This window comes from Onychostoma macrolepis, chromosome 03, assembly GCF_012432095.1.
Source record: "Onychostoma macrolepis isolate SWU-2019 chromosome 03, ASM1243209v1, whole genome shotgun sequence".
NCBI classification, from domain to species: Eukaryota; Metazoa; Chordata; class Actinopteri; order Cypriniformes; family Cyprinidae; genus Onychostoma; species Onychostoma macrolepis.
The window spans coordinates 17,088,261-17,109,499 of record NC_081157.1 but is presented as its reverse complement, the minus strand read 5'-3'; the positions used below and the strand labels follow the sequence as shown (position 1 = coordinate 17,109,499).

At 36.6% G+C, this 21,239-nt stretch overlaps 2 protein-coding genes across 3 annotated transcripts; one reads left to right on the top strand and one right to left on the bottom strand.

Annotated features, from left to right (window-relative positions):
* The first annotated feature begins 2,459 nt into the window (after window positions 1-2,459).
* On the top strand, window positions 2,460-3,947 carry snu13a (SNU13 homolog, small nuclear ribonucleoprotein a (U4/U6.U5)). Its single transcript, XM_058770591.1, has 3 exons — window positions 2,460-2,652; window positions 3,154-3,274; window positions 3,369-3,947. Exons 1-3 carry the CDS (start codon window positions 2,650-2,652, stop codon window positions 3,629-3,631), a joined length of 387 nt encoding a protein of 128 aa, XP_058626574.1. The 5' UTR covers window positions 2,460-2,649; the 3' UTR covers window positions 3,632-3,947.
* A 786-nt stretch (window positions 3,948-4,733) lies between these two features.
* Window positions 4,734-19,916, bottom strand: si:ch211-256e16.3 (kelch-like protein 20). Of its 2 annotated transcripts, none has more exons than XM_058770589.1 (11): window positions 19,760-19,916; window positions 18,667-18,953; window positions 17,174-17,500; window positions 16,361-16,504; window positions 13,649-13,835; window positions 13,089-13,235; window positions 11,213-11,341; window positions 10,598-10,774; window positions 8,639-8,785; window positions 8,394-8,559; window positions 4,734-5,831 (listed from the first exon to the last, which is right to left on the bottom strand). In XM_058770589.1, exons 2-11 carry the CDS (start codon window positions 18,934-18,936, stop codon window positions 5,660-5,662), a joined length of 1,866 nt encoding a protein of 621 aa, XP_058626572.1. In that variant the 5' UTR covers window positions 18,937-18,953; window positions 19,760-19,916; the 3' UTR covers window positions 4,734-5,659. The 2 variants fall into 2 exon arrangements, with proteins under 2 accessions (XP_058626572.1, XP_058626573.1); XM_058770590.1 differs by lacking the exon at window positions 19,760-19,916 and adding an exon at window positions 18,499-18,548 and having other exon boundaries at window positions 18,667-18,806.
* Window positions 19,917-21,239: the final 1,323 nt, after the last annotated feature.

The following is a 21,239-nucleotide window of genomic DNA, read 5'->3' as shown; positions in this document are numbered from 1 at the left end:
GCCGGTAGTGCGTATACCATAGTATAATATACGTAGACGCCTCATAGACTGACGCTGCCTATTGGAGCTGACGTACAGCGCGGCCGCCATCTTGGATGGGTCTCCAATGCGCCCCTCCAGCATTTATTTCTACTGAGGAATGTGTATCCCCAACTACAATAATCATAACTCCCCGAATTTTTACCGGATTTTCACACGGTTTGGTTTGTTACAAACTGCAGAGATTTAGTTTTTTAGATTTAGACGCTGTCACACATTAAAAAATACGTGCTTTCATGCTAAAAGACTTTGTATTATGCTCTTTAACAAAGACATATGGTAGGCTATGGCATATTGATAAATGAATGAATTTTATATTTTAATAAAAAAACAAGTTTGATTGTTCATTTGAATTTATTTCTCTCTCTCTCTGTCTCTCACGCACACACTCAAACACACACACACACACGTGTGAAAAGAACTTAAAATAATAGTGGAAACAACTTAAAATACGCCATAATGTTTGCTCATAAAGGTAAGAGTTATACATCATTTGGAACTGTAAAGGGTCTACTTTTATTTGTGTGCATTCACAATATAAAAAAACATTGTGCTTTTATTAAAATAAATAGGAAAACAGGAAAACAGCGCTTGCCGTCTCGTCTTGAACAGGAGCGCTTCACAATGATGAACTGAAACGAATTGAGTCACAAATATGATAAATATATCTATAGAAAGCTTTAAATTACTACTTTAAAACGAAATAATTCAAATCGAAAACAAAAACTCTTTCATTATGTAATCCGTAAAGATGCATTTCTCTCTAAAGGCTCGTCCAATGAGGAGATGGCAAGTCATTTTTCATCACCGTCTAAAATATAAAAATAAGGAAAAGCCTAAAACAGGCCCGATTATATTTTTTCTGATTTTTACGTTGCTCTGCTCTTAATTCCTTAACATTTAAAGGGTTTTCTGCAACGAAATTTTGTCTGCATGATATGTGAATTATTTATTAGCCTATTTTTTTATCCATGCAGCAAAATGCTTTAAAAACAGCTGTAAAAATTACTTTAATCCAGATGATTTTAAAGAACTTTTCACTATAAATTTTACGGGTAGATAGTCGATAGAAATACGGCTATAATCTACTGCTGAAATGTTTGCGGGGCAAATCTCAGGTCAGTCTGAGCGCTCGTGGTACACACAGTGCGTCCAGCCGTACACCTGCAGGCGCCACTGACCACTTGACACAAGCATGAAATGATGTCCCCGAGTAAGAACACATCCTCTGAACGTTGAAGAACAGAAAGAAAAACAGCAAGAGACAATGAGAGAGAGTACCAGTTCCTGCTGTAATAATGTTACACGTAAGTAACGTTAGTTACGATGACATAATATTATAAATGGTAAAATAACCAAAATTATTGTTCAATCTTACTTGTGAAAGGTAATCCCACGCGATCTGGTATCTGCGCGGGTTATTGCAACAGTAAACTGCACAAAATACGGGCATAAATTGCTCGCTCTCCGTTGACTCCGCTGCTATCGTAGAGCGAGGAGACCCAAGCATGTCATGAGGCGTATACTAGGAAAGAGCAAGACATGTCAATGCATTTTTTAAAATCTAGATCTAAATCTAGATACAGTATCTAGAGATACAGAAATATGTCAATGAAAATATTTAGTGTTCAAAACTGCTTTGTGGGGAAATGTAGCCTACTTTTTGGCCTCACTGAATGTACTAAAGAGGATGAAAAATACTTTTATTTTTAATTTACTTATAATTTTGCCCAAATTTTACAGTCATAAAGGAACGTTAAAAAAAACAAACAAACACACACACACACACACACACACACACACACACACACACACACACACACACACACACACACGTGTACGTATATATAAAATCAATTAAATATATTGTAAAGTTCACAAACTTTCAAAGTATTTACAGCTTTCTTATTCACAGAGTCTCTGATACTGTCAATATAGCCTATATACATATTTCAGTCAACAAAACCATAACATTAAGTTTTTTATTGGTATATATACACTTATGAATGTGAAATTTGGTCAACAGAATAAGTAAAATAATTAAGTAAAAGTACCGTTCCTCTTGGATAGTCAGTAAAGCCAAAGAGTACATTTTCCCAAAGGAGTGAAGAAAGTCTTAAACACTGAATATTTTCGCTAATAATATTTTCGGACCTTACACCATAGTGTAACTGAGTATGTACAGTGCCAAAATAAGTGTAAGGCAGTTTCCTCATGTTCATTAAATTTTTGTAAATAATGATTTGCTGGATAAAATCTGTGAATACGCTTATAATAAACTTCTTTCATTTTATTTCAAAGGTGATATTTCTGTGGTAACAACCACACTTTTTTTTTTTCTTCTAGCAAATCAATTTTCCGTTCAATAAAGAGACCCAATGAGACGAAACATAAGACACACTTTGAACTGCGTCGCTTCAAATCGTCTGATCTCGCGGTCTCGTTCTGATGACGTCCGTCGACGCGCCAGCAGCAGCAGCAGCAGCACGAGCTGTTATTACGCCCGTTTAACTTTAAACTCCGCAGCGGGCCGCTTGTCCTCCGTGAAGCACACGCCGAGAGGACTTCTTGCGTTTATCTCTACAGACATCTAAACCACAGCTTGCAAAAATGGTAAATATGTGTTTCATAATAATCACAGTTTTTATCTAGCGGTTAGATGTCGATTAGACAGAATGTGTGTAGTGCGTGCCTGTGTCTATCCGTTCAACACGTGCTGCTGTTTTCATTTGTATGGTTGGTTTTTATGGGATGATTTTACACTCGTGGTGGTTATAAGTAGTTTTCTTGGTTTAAAATGTCTTGGTTAAAAACTCGTGGCGTTTTAATGTATTTCATGAATGTAACTCAGTAAATCAACCCACGTGCGACACATGTAACATGGTTTACAGCAGCCGCTGGTTTGTTTTGAGCCATATATGTTTATACGATATTCATGTAGCACCTCATATGTTTGTCTATAGTCAGTGTAGAGATCTCCCGTTTTCATGCAGATTAGTTAAGGTTAATTGTAGCAAACAGAACTGTTGGGACGCATAGAGGCACATGTTGATGTATTAATTCACGCTTGTAGTCTGTATTGTCTTTGACTTCATAAATGCTGGTCTCTTCCAGGCTGAACCAGACGTGAATCCTAAAGCTTATCCTCTAGCTGATGCCACGCTCGCCAAAACCATCCTAGACTTGGTTCAACAAGCGGCCAATTACAAACAACTGAGAAAAGGGGCCAATGAAGGTAGGTTATAAACATACTAGGAACTGTGATTGTAGACCCATCAGAAGTCTGGCTGCACGGGATGCGATTTAATTTTCTTGTGGATTTGTTCCAGCCACTAAAACCCTGAACCGTGGCATTGCGGAGTTCATCGTGATGGCTGCCGATGCTGAGCCTCTGGAGATCATCCTTCATCTGCCTCTGCTGTGTGAGGACAAGAACGTCCCGTACGTGTTTGTGCGCTCCAAGCAGGCCTTGGGCCGCGCGTGCGGGGTGTCCCGGCCCGTCGTCGCCACCTCGGTCACCATTAAGGAAGGCTCTCAGCTCAAGCCTCAGATTCAGTCGGTGCAGATGGCCATCGAGAGACTGCTGGTCTGAGAACTCTTCCGCACATCTGCAGTTTTGTTTTGCTTCTCGTCTGTCATTTCCCACCTAAATTGTCATTTTTAGTTATGATTTGTTTTGTGTATGTTAAGTTTTAAAGTGTTTACTTGTCACTCTGTCATTTTGCCATTGGACGAGCACATGTACATTTATATTAAGGAAAGAAAAATATAATAGCTGTTTTTTTATTATGAGAATTAAGTTTGTTTGACATGGTAGAACATTTAAAATAATAGTTATGAAGTGTGTATATATATATATATATATAGGGATCATTGTACAGACTTGTAATAAAACGCAAACTCCAGGATACAGATGTGCTGCATCTATACTATAATTATACTATAATTACGTGCTTCGCTAGCGATTGTACGCTATTGTTAAAAATGTTGGGTTCAGTCAGTTGTTTTTGAAAGAAATCTCTTAGGCTCTCCAAGGCTGCATTTATTTGATTAAAAATACAGTAACAATAAAATTGTAAAAAATTACAATTTTGATTTTATATTTTAAAATGTATTAAATTGAAGTTTTCATGTTAAAGCTCAATTTTCAGCATCATTACGCCAGTCTTCAGTGTCACATGATCCTTCAGAAATCATTTTAATTTTAATTTTTTAATTTTTTGCTGTTCAAAAAACATTTCTGATTATTAGCAATGTTGAAAACCGTAGTCCTGCTTCATATTTATTGTGGAAAATATTTTTTTTTCAGGATTCTTTGATGAATAGTAAATTTAAAACCGCAGCATTTATTTAAAATGTAAATCTTTTGTGACACCATTAATGCCTTTACTGTCACTTTTAATTAATTTAATGCATCCTTGCTGAATAAAAGTTAATTTCTTTAAAAAAAAAAAATTGTACTGACCTTAACGGTTATGTAATGTGTCAGAATTGAGATCACATCACAAATAGAGTTTTACATACGAGAGAATCCAGTCTGATTTCAGATTGTAATAAGAACCACACATTTAGGAATCTGATTCACATATTGTATACATATGCATGAACCGCTTGTCATTTATATTATTCCTTTTTAACTCCGTCTTAGCTAAAGAAGTATTTAAGAAAAGCAAACAAATAATGAGTCAAGGAAAGATTGTAAAATTGCAGCTGTAATTCATTCTTCATACTGTGGACGATCAAGCTGAACACATTGCATTGTGGGATACAGTACCCAGTGCACTGTGCTCAGTTGTATGCTTAACATTTTGGCAAATGTAGAAGGTTATTTGGGTATACATACATACTCTGCACAATATGAAGACTAATTATGGTTTTAAAGGGATAGTTCACCTTAAATCATCATTTACTCACCCTCAAGTTATTCCAAACATGTATGAATTTCTTTCGTCTGTTGAAAACAAAATAAGATCATTTGAAGAATGTTGGTAACCAAACAGTTTCTGGTCCCCATTGACCAGAAACTGGTTACTATCATTGTGTGCTCAATAAAAGAAAAACTCATACATAACTTGAGGGTGAGGAAATGACGACATAATTTTTGGTGAACTATCCCTTTAAAGAAAGTCAGTTAACATGTTTCAGTGTATCTGTGCAAGTAACTCCATAAATCTCAACAGAAAACTTCTAATAAATACAAAAACAACAACAAAAAATCACCATACAAAAATTACAAAACATTTCACTACAACACTGTTAGAGAACAAAGTACTTTTACAAGTCACAATCATGAGGTGCTCAGCGCATGGAAGGAACCCTGTACGTCACTTGAACATCACATTGAACTGATACTGTGGAGACTCTGGGATGGCGGCTCTCTCACACACACACACACACACACACACACACCACAGATCTCAATCCATCCAGCCTCACACCGTGGCAGAGGGTCAGACTGGAGAAAGCATAGCTTATGACATGAGTATTTTCTGAAGACCCTCCAGCATTTGGGTCGGACCTTTTCCGTTCCTTAAATAGCTCTCGTGGAGCGGGGCTCTCTGAAAGCTGCCCCCTGTCTTTTGTCCCGGCCGGCAGTGATGCAGGTGGAGCCCCGGTTCTCTCAGTCCACGGGAAACTCCGTCTCCAAGGCAGTGCCGGGGCAGCTGCCCACGTGAGTGTCCTTCCGGAGCTGCAGCGAGACGCAGCTCAGCCAGCTGCGGCTGGTGGGCATTTCTCCGACGAGCTCCCAGCGGTCCGACTCTTCACAGTACCGCTCTATAGTGTCATGATACCTGCAGGGGAAGTCCGTTCGGTCAGAAACACTTAATAGACAGCGAACATACAGTTGTGCTCAAAATTATTCATACCCTTGGTAAATATGATCAAAAGAAGGCTGTGAAAATAAGTCTGCATTGTTTATCCATTTGATCTTTCATTTAAAAACGATTAAAAAAGTCTAACCTTTAATTGAAGTAAAAAAAAAGTGAAAAAAAAAACATTACAAAATTCTTATGATTAAAATATCTAATATGAAGTATATTCCCATTCATATTTGTATTTATCACACCAGGGTGACTAGGAACATGAAATTGTCCACCCATGACTTCCTGTTCCACAGGATTATAAATATGAGGAACACAAAAGGCCAAATTCCCTTAATCATCCATCACAAGGAGTAAACCCTAAGAATATAGTTCAGATGTGCAGCAAAAGATTGTTGAACCTCACAAATTTAGAAAGTGGCTGTGAGAAAAGAGCTAAAGCATTAAAAATCCCCATTTCCCCCATCAGGGCAATAATTAAGAGGTTCCAGTCAACTAAAGATGCTACAAATCTGCCTGGAAGAGGACATGTCTATATTGTCCTAATGCATGGTGAGAAGGAGAGTTTGAGCGGCTAAAGACTCTCCAAGGATCACAGCTGGAGAATTGTACCATTTTCACCATTTCATTTTATTATACCATCTTCAGCTACGTCTAAAGGATCTGGACTACAGCTGCTGAGAAGATCTCCAAGTATATTGCACAAAACAACAATCAGGACTTGGAATAAATGCCTTTACACTATTTTTATTTGATTTTTTTCTTTCACTTTCTTGATTGCTGGAATTTGTGTTTTATGATTCCTTTGGGTTTCTGTTGATTTTTCTATCCATTATGTACCCTGTTTTAATGAGACTGTGTGGGTGAGGGAGGGTCGAGGGGAAGTTGAATTGATATGTGCTTGTATGTTCTTATCACAGTTTGTATACTGTTATTAATTAAAAGAAATTAAAATAAAATATACAAAATGCAGTTTATGACCCAGCACTGTAAACAAACAAACAAACTATTAATTATTAAACTATTTAACTATTAAACTATTAATTTCCAAGAAAAAAAAAAAAAAAACTTCTGAAAACTTTTTTCCCACCCTTTATATGTCACAAGCTTCAAATCGGACTTGATTATTTTTACTTGCGCACACTGCACACATATAGAGTTTCTCACTGTTTGCACACTCTCTTACACGGTTTCTTTATTTGTTTTTAACAGCAGAATTACTATTTATCCATTTCTGGATAAATATACATATAAACAGTGTTGGGCAGTAACTAGTTACTAGTAATTTAGTTACTGTAATAATATTACTTTTTGCAGTAGTTACTTTTGATGCCTCAACCCTGCTGATTTCAAATCTAACAATCAAATAATTTATTTATTTTATTTTCATAATTTTCACGACTCACATGCATGTGATGTCCCCAGCGCAGCAGGCAAGCTCAGAATATGGAAAAGCTTACATTCAGCAGATAGAAATATTGCTTTATATTGATTTTGTCAGGAAAAAAAGATCTGTTGTGTAAGTTGTGGCTGTACTTTACTCTGGCATTACATCCCTCTGATCAGCATGTGGTACATTATATTAATATAATAAAAAATATTTTTGGAAAATTAAACAGTTTCTTACATCTTTCTTTCATGTGATTTGATAAAATACATAATGAAATTTAATCGCATATGGGTAACGGAAAAATTACTTCAAGCTACACATGACAATTAATGAGATGAATACAACACTTCTACCTGAATGCCACTATCAATCACTATTGAGTGTTTGTAATAACTTCTGACTGTGATCCAATGTGGATTTTGGTGATTCAAATGATGAGGCAGAAATATGTTGTTAGTGACATTCTAGAAGAATTTTATCTGGAAGATACACAGTTACAACTTCTGTGGGGCGTGAATAAAAAGTAATGTAACTAGTAGTGTAACTAATTACTGTTGCCAGAAAGTAATAAGTAACAATATTACTTTTGAAAGGAGTAACTAGTAATATATTACATTCTTTGAGTAACTAACCCAACACTGCATATAAACCGCAGTGCCGTTCTGCTCATATTTATCGCGCAGTAAAAATGCCGAATCCGAAATCCGAAACAAGAACTGGTGGGAGGTTGTCCTGTTCCACTTCAGTGAGTGAAAGGAGAGTTTTATAAATGACAGCACACACATTTATACAACACTTTATTCAAAATGAAGAACCGCTCGTTCCGCACATCATTATGCTATTTCTGCGTCATTGCACATGCGCAGTCCTTTCAGTTTCGGGGTTCAATCCGATCAAGTGTTTACATGCGCTCTCAATTGAATTAGAAAAGGAATAAACCACCCCCTTCAATCGGATCGAGCTCAATTGGATCGATTAAGGTGTTTACATGAAGGCTTTTCAGTCTGATTGAGCCGTCAATCCGATTACAAGCAGATTATTTGGTTGCATGTAAACGTAGCCAGTGAGAGCTGGACATACTCAACTTCTTTGAGGATGGGCCAAAACAGCCAGTAGATGGGCTCTAGTGTAGCCTCTCTTACCTGTCCCATCCCTCCTCTCCTCCTAAAACATAAATCTTTCCATCCACCACCGCCACGCCGGGTCGATAGCGTCTCTCCTTCATTGGAGCACACATGGTCCACTTGTTGGTCTTGGGGTCGTAGCACTCCACCTTATCCGTGTTCTCGGTGGAAGCATGCCAGCCGCCTAGAGAGGAACAACTGTGATCCACTGCTCTACAGGATAAGACTCAAACAAATAATGAAATAAAAGCTTCCATATTCACCTATGACGTATATCTTGCCCTTCAGGATGCAGGCAGCAGATCCAGAGCGGGCGATCTGCATGGGTGCCACCTCGGTCCACACGCATGTTTTAGGGTTGTACGCTTGCGCCAAGTTTGTGCCGTCGCCATCTTCTAAAACAGCACCACCTGTGGTTTCAGAAGGGAATATTACCAAAGTCCCTTTCAAGGAAAGTCTGTTTACCCGGCGGCCATATTTGCAATGCCTCCGGGCAGCTCAAACATGACCAAGTCTATCTAAATGAATGGGGGAATCCTGAAATCTCAAAAAATGTGCTATGAACTCACAATTAAATTACATTTTTCAAATCAGCAACAAAATTTGAAATTAACTGCCCCATGAATGTTGTTTCTTATCCTCAAAAAGCTTATTTTTCAAGCTAGACCAGTCAATGCGCATACGTAGTCCCAATGCGCTAATGACTGTGCATGCACAACGGCTGGTCCAGCCTCAGGTTTCTATGGGAACCGGAGCTTCTTAAGCCCCGTTCACACCAAGAACAATAACTATAAAGATAACGATATTAGCGTCCACACCAGTGGAAGATATCGTCTGTTTATTCCAAGCGCACTCGCGTCTGCCGCTTTAAATTCTCCAGCTCAGCAGGATGGATTCTGATTGGCTGTCAATGTTTGTTTCGTTCATCAGCTGGAAAAAAATCGTTCTGAAAGTGATTCCAAAGATATCGTTTCTCTGTGCCTTTATCGTTATAGTTGTGGTGTGGACGGTGCTATTCTTTAATATTGAGAATGATTTTTAGAACCATATCTTTATCGTTATCTTTACAGTTATCGTTTTTGGTGTTAACAGGGCTTAACAGCCTCTGCAGTGGCACAATGACTTTACCAATCAGCGATTGGCTCTTTCATTTAGAAGGCAGGACTATTCTGCCATATTGCACATTGCAGTTTCTCCCATTCATAAGTATAGAAGTGAACCGTCTTTGTATTTCTATAGTCTTTAATATTACATATCTCTTGAAAAAAAAATCATCAAATAAAAAAAGAAAAAAAACTGATGATTTGCAAAAAGGCCAAGTATTACCTAATTTCATGATGCTGAGTACAAAAATCAGTAAAAACGTTCTATTATGTACAGTTTTTCACAAAAAAAATCTGTGAAATGTTAATATTTTAATATGTAAAACAGGCACTATTAATGTAATCAGCATCCCAAAATGAGTAATAAAATATATTGGATTGTTATAGTTATCAATCATTCAGATATATTCTATTTAAGAATATTGAGAAGCATGTCATTTTTGCGCTACTAACATTGATTGGAAGTGTAACCAGCACGCCTTTTAGATATTTATAGTCTATGTGCCAGATTTACTAACAGCTTGCGTCAGCACAAACCGTCTTTTGACATTAAAATAGTACTGTCAGGATTTACACAGTGAAGAATTAGCGCTAAAAAGGCACGGACAGTTATTTTTGTACCTGTATGCATTTGAAGGAGTTTCCCTTTCAGACACAATTTATGGGAGGAGAGAATTCAAATGAATCATGCAACGCGATTTACTAACGCTTGCGTTTATCAAATTACTGGTGTTTGTGCCATTATTTAACGCCCCAAAAAAGCATGTCTTAAAACAGGCGGTAATTTGCGCTGCTCTTGGTAGATTGCGCTGGTCATTATGGAAATTATCTGTATTTACATTATTTTCTGTGGTAAACAACATCAAGCCACATGCTGTCCATACAGGTGTATCTAACCTGGAATATTCTGGAATCTAGCTTGCCGGTGAACTACGGCTCTGTGTATTAAATGCCGCTCCATTTGAAAACAGGTGATGGAGATTTATTACTAATCACAGAACCGGCTTTACAGACGAGATGTGCATAACAAATTGCATGCAATATATCGTGCAGCCCTACTGGAATCAAGCGTTCATTCTACAACAGTGTCTGGAGCTTATGTTAGAGCAAACCTGTTACCTGTCACATAGAGTAATCCATCCAGCGCCACCACAGCCGGACTGGTGACCGCCATCTTGACCGATTCCATAAACTGCCATGTGTTTGTCTGAGGATTATAACACTCAACAGAGTCCAGACGAGAACGGCCTTCCCAGCCGCCCACAGCGAACACATATCCATCCAACATCACCAACCCTGAAAAACAGCACAACGCTCTTGTAGATTCTTGTTTATTTACATTTTTGAAACAACAGGGTCTTGTTTGTTTCCAAACAATAGGGTGAGCTGAAATGCTGTGTTCCATCCAAGTTGGATGTGGGATAGTCCTACTTAAGTCCGCCAATTTCTGAACATGAAAGCATTCAGTTTTCTGATATTTGGAAAATGATGTGAAAATCAAAAATGGCAATGCTACCATTAGCTCTGCAGGTGTTTTACAGGCAACAAAAACATTTCCTTGCAACCAAATTGAGGAGAATTGTTCTAAAGGTGTGTGAACAGAGGAAACATTTGCTAAAAGGTTTTTATTATGTAACTTTGACACTTTGGAAACCCATCTTTTGGAACTGAATGGAATGCAGCATAAACCACCTGCTCTTTTGTAAATGTTTATACAAATTTGGTGGTCCTTACCCAGTTCTGATCTAGCCACGTTCATGGGTGCCATCTCTGTCCAGGAGTCAAAACACGGGTCATAGCGCCACATCTCTCGACTGGCCGAGCCGTCTGGAAACTCACCGCCAGCCAAATACAGCATGGAGCCTGAATAAACAAACGCAATTCAGACCAAGAAAAACATGGCATTTCTGACCACTGGCACTTAAAGGCTTGGTAAACAGCTCATTTACATTTTAAAAGTTTGGGGTCAGACAGATTATTTTTTTTTAATAACACTAGAAAAGATTAGTTTTTCTAATAAATGCTGTTTCATCAAAGTATCCTGAAAAAAAAAAAAAATTGTACCACTGTTTCCACAAAAATATTAAGCAGCATGTCTGATTTCAACATTGCTAATAATAAGAAATGTTTTTTGGGCGGCAAATCAGCATATTAGAATGGTTTCTGAAGGATCATGTGACACTGAAGACTGGAGTAATGATACTGAAAACTCAGCTTTGATCACAGGAATAAATTATAGTTTAAAATATATTTAAATAAAAAAACAGATATTTTTTAAATTATAGTAATGTTTCAGAGTTTTACTGTATTTCTGATCAAGCAAATGGAGTTCTGGCATGCATAAAAAAATAAAACTCTTGAACAATAGTGTAAATCTCATGATATTCAAGTATTTACTTGCAAACAGTTTCCTAATTTTTCATGCAAGTATACAGTAAAAATCTACTTAAAACAGATATGTTTTCACATAATGAACACAAGGATAATATTTATTCATGTTCATTTATATGAACCAATATAACAATAGGGCTGGGCGATATGGCCACAAAAACAACAAAAAAAACAATAAATCAGTCGATATCAATTATTATCACGATAAATTTAAAATTTTTATTTCTTTCAGGTTTAAAGGCAGATTTTTGCTCCTAAGCGAATGTTGTAGAAACCAGACCATTAATCATGGTTTTAAACAACTCTTTATGGTCAGACAAAACAAATTAAGAAAATAATCAAACAAAATAACCCTCTTAATAGAAAAATTTATTTCTTAGTTTTTGCATGTTAAGTGATATTGTTTCAAATCATGAAACAGGTTTGTGTTGCCTGACTTTGATGACGCGTATCAAAGTTTGCAATATTAATAATGCTACTTTATTTATCTCTTAGAAACGCACATTTGACAATAGCTTGAGTTCGGATTCAGATGTAAATTTACGTTCATTATCACAAACAGTAACATCTATAATTGCAACAATCCCATTGTTATATGGTGAAACTAGTGCTGCCAACTGATTTAAAAAAAAAATCTTAAAATTTTAATAGAACTAGGTGAAACAATTACTCTTTGACCACTGGTCTTTCATAATAACATACATTCAGATCACGATAACCACAGTTAAAACCAGACATATAGCACCTTAATACGACAGTAAAAATATAACTAAATGGTTTCTATTTATGAAAAACAGTAATCTAAATACATTTAATATAAATGCACAAAAGCTATAGATTAAAATCATAAAAACCCTGCAATTATATTCCACTACTCCTTTAATACATTGAATACATGTCTATATTACTAATATAATAAAATTATATATGATTATCCCACATTTCTGCCATAATACCATGATTACCAGTTAGCGTTACTACAGTAAATCCATGTAGACTCAAAAGCCTTCTGACTGTATTATTGTGCAGTTTTTCTCCTGTTTGTCAGCGCGGTTTCATCCGGCTTTAAACTAGTTTAAATCACTGAGTCATTTGTGTTCTTCTATGCATGAATATATAATGAATACACCGCCAGCCCTATTTATCAACTAAGAACATCACTGAGCGACTGACTCAGGAAGTTGAATGTCACACGATGTCACATCCTCAACACACTCACCAGACACGACTAAGCCGTGTTTACTGACAGCGAAGGGCAGGCAGGCCAGACTCTTCCACTGGCTGGTGAGGGGATCGAAACTCTCCACGCTGCGCAGCACAACCTTATCATCCTCTCCTCCTACGGTCACAATCACCTCAGCTGTGCCTGACAGAGACAAACACACAGCAGCCACCGGATGATTACAGTCATCAAGACACGGGGCCTTCTCCAGATGATGCACCTCAGTTCGTGTTGGTTGAGAGAATATCAAGAGCAAATATAAGAGCTATGAATTTCTTTTGGATTTCTTTCAGAGCTTCTATGTTTCTATGACTATTCTGAATGTGGGAGGTAATAAGGAGTAAAAATACACATTAAATATTTGTTCTCATTCTAATCACTCAGTCGTCAATGGTAACAAACTTCATTTAGCTCATCCTAGCGGTCTTATAACAATGACAAAAAAACACAGTTAAAAGGGGATTGGCTCAGATGTAGCTGACAGTGTAGAAGTGCCCATAAGGCATGTATAAGTCGTTGTAGCAGGAATGGTTTAGCGATAGAGAGACTGCGGCCACCTGTTGAGCGTCGAGGTCGTGCTCGGGGGCTGTACAGCTCTCCTCTGCGGTCCTGCAGCAGTAAATAGTCCTTGGCCTCAGAGATCAGCTTCTGGCACTTGAGCGATTCCTTCACAACATCCTGAGTCTCGATGACGTCGTGAATGTAGTACGGACTGATGAGGGGCAGCCTGATGTGCTCCAGAACCTGGTGATGGGAGAAACCTTAAATCTGCCAAACCAATTGTTTCAATCTGAAAAGTGCAATCTATTAAATTCAATTAACAAGTAATCTACAACCATTAAATATGTATAACAAGTATAATGTATTATTTTAGTAAATCATAGGGCTTGTTTTGTTTGTTTTATGGAGAGCCTGAATAATGAGGCCAATAAGTGACTATGAACTTATCCTTTTTATTATAAAATGTCTACTAAATGAAAACTTAATTCATTTCAGTGCAGGATACAATCCAGCATAGCTACTCAATAGAATACTTTATCCCATAATGCAATAGGGTGACGCAGAGGAGAAGAATTGTTGAATAAAGTCGTTTAGTTTTTTTTTTTTTTTTTTTTCGACATGAGGGTGAGTAATTAATGACAGAATTTTCATTTCAGGGTGAACTATCCCTTTAATACATACGGATTACTTTTATGTTCATGAACTTTTTGAAGCATCAAAGTTTTGGTTGCAAGAACTTTCAATGGAGGAACCGAAGTCTCTCAGCTTTCATTAAAGACATATTTGTGTTTTGAAGTATTATGGTTTTGAAGCGACATGAGGGTGAGTATAACCGAATTTAGATTTTTGAGTGAACAGTCCCTTTAAACAAAATTATGAGTAATAGCGAAAATGACACTTGTCTTGGCAAACGCTACTAAATCAGTCCTGTACATTCAGAATTGCTTTACATACCAATGAGATATGCAATGAACTTTTCTCAAGAGCTGTAATTAAGGTCTAGTCTTTAAATAACTGCATAGCAACAATGATATATAAACACGGCAATCCGACCCCATCCAATCAGGGCTAGATTTACGTTTCTCGCACATCCCTGTGAAGTGACTGTTTTCTTCATAATCATAGCCTGTACAGAGCATGTGACCTTTCACAGGCTTAGTTCATCAAAACACATAAAGGCGGCTAATCCCAGACATCTGCTGGAGCTCTATCACTGACACGTGAGAGGAACCCACTCGCTCGACTGAGATCATAATACAAACCTCCCTTAGAAACACGACACAAAAAACCACCAATACGTGGTGCATGCTAACACAGTGTCTAACCAGGAATAACACAATAAAATAAGGGAAATGTTATTTTGATTATACTATCTAACTTGGTGTCCCAAGAACAAACCCTTAAACCCAAAGTACTACATGTTGTTAAGCCAAAAGTCCAAATATCAACTAGCCATTGATGATTTATAATTAAAAGGGTCATGAACTGAGAAACCAAAACTCCCTTAATCTTTTGACATATAAGAGGTCATTGTGCTATAAAAATATCCTGTAAGTTTCAGAACTCAAAACTTTTCAATAGTCTAAAAACAGCTTATATTGAAGCCAATCTGCCAAACGACAGCTTTTGGAATGTTCTACTTTATGCTAAACACCGCCTCCACATAAGAAGATCAACCCCTGCTTCTACATCGCTGCCCGTTTAGCCCCACCACTGATTTGTGCATGTAGTAGGTAAATGACAAGAAAACAAGTCTATGCAAAAACCAAACGATAAAGATGCTCCAAAGACAGAAATATGCTCTGCAGTGCCAAGTTGTGGCAGTGCTTGCATTGCCTTCATTCTGATCCCAACACGAGGAAAGAATGAATGAACTTTACTTTTAATGAAGATCCAGAGTGTGTCAGTAAGAACTCGGTCCTTTGTTCACATAATTTTACAGCGGATTTATTTACAAACAAGGCACGATTCGAAGCAAGATTTTCAGAAAGATTGAAACTAAAAGACGATGCTGTGTCGAATATATTGGATGCGACAGTTATGTCGCAACACACAAGTGTGAGTAACTGTTTTCATTACGTGATCACTATTGCTTTGTCTTTTCTTACAGATCATTTGGTATGTATTGTGTTATTTATGCATTTTTAACCTAAATCACAGCAGCGTCCAATCTATGAGGAATGAATGTATGCTGTTACTTCCGAGTCTACAATCCGTCGCCTATTCAAACAGAGCGTTCTGATGAGGGGGGTTAAAAACAGGACAGAAAATAGCCTATTACTTCTAAATTATGTTTTTTTGCATTATAAGTAAAAAACAAATAAAAAACAAAGACAGTTCATGACCCCTTTAAAAAGAAGGTCACACTACAGTTTTTGTTCCACCGACTTCCATTCAGATGCACATAAATGCTTAAGACTCATGAATGCAAGCTCATATCAAAGATGTTCACAGTTTGGTTTGGTCAACTCTGACCAGCTAATTCATATCACTTGAAGAGTGATACTTCACAGCGTGACTTCTTAGCTGAATTGAAATAACACAAACTAGGTTTGTAGCATTGCAGGAAAGTGGAGTAGATTGCATATTTCCACATTTTGGATTTCTCATTATTTGCCGTGTTGAATTTGCCGAGCTCAAAGTCTAGTGTGATTGCAACATAATTCTTAAAGTATTACTTAAAAGGAGAAGAGTCGATCCTTAGATAACTAGCACTGGTTGGGTCTCTTAAGACGAGAACAAAGACGTTAATATGGTTCATTACTGACCTTCTCAAAGCTCTGTCTGCGTGAGGGGCTCTTCTCCAGCCACACAACGGCCGCCTCAAACACAGTCTCCTCTTTTGGCACATTTAGATGGTCACTTGAAATGATCTCAGTCAGTTTATCGGCACAAAGAGACAGAAACTCCTCCTGATGAGGCGAAACAGAAGAGAAAGAAGACATACATTTATGAGATAATTAACTTTTAAAAAAATTCAGGACAATTAGAATCCTCATGATGTCACCCATTTATAATTAAATAAGTCAAGGTTCAGCCTTGTTCAAGGTTCGATAGGTCACATCTTTTTTAAACTGAAAACTTCAGAGAATTTCCACAAATCACACCGTTTTCTACATGTCTCTTTTTTCTTAAGTTCACTAGTAATGTTAGTCCAGGGTTCTTGTCTATTTACACTGATAATACCAATAATTGCAGTACAGGATACAGTGGTAAAAGTGCATTCAAAATGCCCCTGCACAATTAAACTATATATATTGAATTAATCATCTTCAATTACACCCACTGATAAAAAAAGGGTGCTTTGGGCAATTTTATGGCTCAGGGTTTGAACAAAAACAAAGGGTTTGTGAAATAAAGGCTCATTTAATTTAACAAACATTTTTCATTCTACATAGTAGACACTTGTTTTTTTTTTTGCACATTCTGTGCTGATTTTAAGGGGAATGAACGTAAATATGGTAAAATGCGTGCCCATTGCTGGAAAAGTTCATGTCTGACCCTGACAAGGACCTGCTGTGGTAACTGACCATCACTTTAAGAGCTCATCTAAAGTGTAATGCTCCTGCGATCAAGCTTACCTGTTGGCAAACGGTGCTGAAGTGCTGCTGGATGTATTCCATGCTGCGCCGCTCCAGCTCTCGGCACGAGTGCGCCTCGGCGAAGCAGTGAATACCCACACAGTTTATCTCGTCCATCTGGCGCTCCATGAACCTGCAGCAGGCCTCCCGCACCGCCATCACGTCCAGCAGATTGGCGGCCGCCAGGAGCGCCTGCACGTTAGCCTTGGAGATCACCACCTCGGCCGTGTAGGCGTAGCTCACCAGCATGCCAATCATCTGGGGCTCCACTCCGTTGATGGCCACCCGCTCCTGACGAGACTCCATCAGGTCGGTGGAGAACATGGCCTGCGCCAACAAAACACCACAATGTTAAGCATTGATTAGGGAGTTATTGATCCATGAAGAACAGTTTAAACGTATATTAATAATTTAATAGACACAATAATAAGAGATACTTAAACTTTACTCTTCTATACAAGCAGAAATCTCGAATTCAGATTCGCTTTTTAGGTTTTGTTGCATTTTAGATTAATATACACTACCAGTCAAATGTTTTTGAACAGTAACATTACTCCAGTCTTTTGTGTCACATGATCCTTCAGAAATTATATTATGCTGGTTTGCTGCTCAAGAAACATTTAGTATTATTATAATCAATATTTAAAACAGCTGAGTACATTTGTTTTTTTTTCAGGATTCTTTGATAAATATAAAGATCCAAAGATCAGCATTTATCTGAAATAAAAAGCTTTTGTAACATTAGTCAGTATAGTCAGAAATTATAGAAATGAATACTTTTATTTAGCAAGGATGATGATAAAGACATTTATAATGTTAAAGATGATTTCCATTTCAGATAAACGCTGTTCCTCTGAACTTTCTATTCACCAAAGAAACCTGAAAAAAAAATTCTACTTTCAACATCATAATAATAAATGTTTTTGAGCAGCAAATCAGAATATTTGAATGATTTCTGAAGGATCATGTGACTGGAGTAATGACGCTAAAATTTCAGCTTTGAAATCACAAGAATAAATTACATTTTAAAATATATTCAAATACAAAACAGTTATTTTAAATAGTGTAAATATATTTTACTGTACTTTGGATCAAATAAATGCAGGCTTGGTGAGCAAAAGAGACGACTTTAAAAAAATATTAAAAATCTTACTGTTCAAAAACTTTTGACTGGGAGTGTATGCATTTTATTTATTCATTTTTGGCAATAATTTTCAATTACATCCACTGATATAAAAGGGTGTTTTAGATCTATAAACAAATAGATCTAAAACAAAGACTCGCTTAATTTAACATTTAATTTTCATTTAACATAGACACAGCACCTTTTTTTCTGTGCTGAATTCTCTGGAATGGAGTGGACCTAAACTTATTACTTGGGAAAACAAAATTTTCAAAAATGAAAATATCTGATAATGTTTTGCCACTGGCTATTATTTAGGTCAAGAACTAATCCTACCAGGCAGCCTTTTGACAGAAACAATGACTATTACCTGAAAATAAGAGCTGAAGGAGGCCAGTACAATGCGGTGACAGGGAAACTCCTGCCCTCCGCAGCACAGAGTCACATCACAGAAAGCGTTATTGAGCCGTAAGCTGTTCAAGCCTTCCAGCACTTTGTTGGGATGGCGCGCTTCCACAAACACATAGTCTTCACTGTCCAGAGAGGACAAGGGGAAACCAGGGTCCTCCACACAGGGAGACGGAGGGAGTGTGGAGGGGGACGGAGAGGTGGCCAGCAGATTCACAGCCATAATTTCCATCTCAACACTCAATCAGGCTGACAAAACAACAGAGAAGCTCATAAAGATCACACGTGATTTCCAGCAGTGTGGTGTGCAATACGTCATATAAAACTATTTTAAACAGCAGTGTCTAATCTGTGTAATAATAAATATGCAAGTAGTTTTTTGACTTCATATAATTTGAAAGGCTGCATGAAATTTTGTTTGTAAATAATTAACTATGCGTTTTATCCTAAAAATCATAATGTTAAAAAGAAAACTCTTAGACCACATTTTTTGTCAAGGAGAATAGGAATACAAATAGTATGTTAAAAAGAAAACATATGATAATGAATTGTTATTTTTGTCATTGTAACAAATTCTACATATTCTAATAATAATAATTAAACATTCCAATATTAAACGCATTCCAATATAAATAATTAAACAGTATCTAAATGTAATATACATTATGAAATACATTAACATTTAACTTTACTATATCAATATAAATATACTCTATAACAACGACAGCAGGTATAATATTAAACACATTAACGACCTGTCAAATGCAATCAAATGTGAATCCAGTTCAAATCATTCCTGTTATTTTGGGTTATTCTTACGATAATATAAAGGGATAAAATGATGTGGTTGTGGTGTAAATATAAAGATTATTAGATGCTCAAACGTCAAAAACGCTGTATAATAAAATAAAACACGTAAGGGAGGAGTTGACTGCTTAATGCCGTTAGTATACATTATGTCTGCAATAATCTACACGAATAATGAGTGACAACAGAGCCGGAGTCATTGAAGCGGTAACGACACACATCCGAAAACGACAGCAGTGTGATCTTACCAAAAAACATGTCTGTGTTGATATCGCAGCTCAAAATCTTCATATCTTCACCTGTAACTGTTTATGAAGAGTCGTGACGCCATGTCTTCTTCTTTAAAACAGACTGAGGCGCAGGAATGACCAGAAGAAGCATCAGCGCCACCCATCGATCCGGAGGAACACTGAGGGCGACCCCATGCGGCGAGATACTTTTGTAGCCATTAGTTAACCCATTTAATCTTGTGACCGTAAACAAGTTTTTCATTTATAAAGCTCATCCACATTGCATTTGTGCTCTAGTATCAGACTTTGATGTACTATTTCTAACCCATTTAAACTCATCTATCTATCTATCTATCTATCTATCTATCTATCTATCTATCTATCTATCTATCTATCTATCTATCTATCTATCTGTCTATCTATCTGTCTGTCTGTCTGTCTGTTTATCTGTCTGTCTGTCTGTTTATCTGTCTGTCTGTCTGTTTATCTATCCATTATCTGTCTGTCTGTGTATCTGTCTGTTTGTCTATCTATCTATCTATCTATCTATCTATCTATCTATCTATCTATCTATCTATCTATCTATCTATCTATCTATCTGTCTATCTACACAATATTTGTTATAAAGTGATCAAGAAAGACAAAATCAAGTGTATAATTGAAAGAGTAATTGTAAAAAATGTATAATTTTTTAATCATACAAATAATATATCTTTTTATTTTGTTTGTTTACTTCTCATCTATACATTAATGCTGTGTTTTGGGAGATATTAAGTACTTTTGTACCCGTTTACCACAAAAATCCTCAATTACACCATTAGCTTACATGTGAAATATTAAATTGTTATGAATAAATCTCATAAATGATGATCTAAATTTAATTTAAATTGTTTCTGGATATTGATCTAGGTGTTAGGTGTACAATACTGCCATCTGGTGGTTAGAGAAAAACTTGTGGAAATCACAGATTTTGAAAGAATAGTGTAATGACCATATATATCCAGCAGAGGCCCATAGAGAGCCATTCATTTTTCTGGAAGTGGTCAACTGCTCCTCTCAACTTTTCTGATATATATTTTGTAATCATATATTGAAACATTATAAAATACATTAAAAACAGTATTTTTCCCAAAGGTTAGAATTTGTTTTTGTTTGTTTGATGTATTTTGAAGTGCTCGCTTTTGCAATAATGCCACAAAAATTTTTTTTACATAAATGTAAATAAAATCAAAACGAAGAAAAAAAATAAATAAATAAACTAAAAACAACAACTGCAATAAGCAGATATGAATGGCGGGTATGTGTGTAAGAGAGTGTGTGTGTACATACGTGAGTGAGTATGCTCGTTCCACATTGCATTTGTGCTCTAGTCTCAGGCCTTCATTTCTGTGTGAAATTTTTCAGACCTATGCTGGATTTATTATTATTTTTTGACAAATTTAAAAAAAATATATAGATTTTTTCGTATTTCCCATTCATTTTCAGACCATATTAGTAA

What these genes read in the sequence shown, in the direction of transcription:
- snu13a (XM_058770591.1), top strand. An exon ending in GAGAAAAGGGGCCAATGAAG is followed by an intron (nt 3,275 to 3,368) that starts GTAGGTTATAAA and finishes GATTTGTTCCAG; the next exon opens with CCACTAAAACCCTGAACCGT.
- si:ch211-256e16.3 (XM_058770589.1), bottom strand. Translation starts at nt 18,936, where the DNA reads ATGGAAATTATGGCTGTGAATCTGCTGGCCACCTCTCCGTCCCCCTCC. An exon ending in TCAGCACCGTTTGCCAACAG is followed by an intron (nt 16,505 to 17,173) that starts GTAAGCTTGATC and finishes TCGCCTCATCAG; the next exon opens with GAGGAGTTTCTGTCTCTTTG. An exon ending in GGGCAAGATATACGTCATAG is followed by an intron (nt 8,560 to 8,638) that starts GTGAATATGGAA and finishes GTTCCTCTCTAG; the next exon opens with GCGGCTGGCATGCTTCCACC.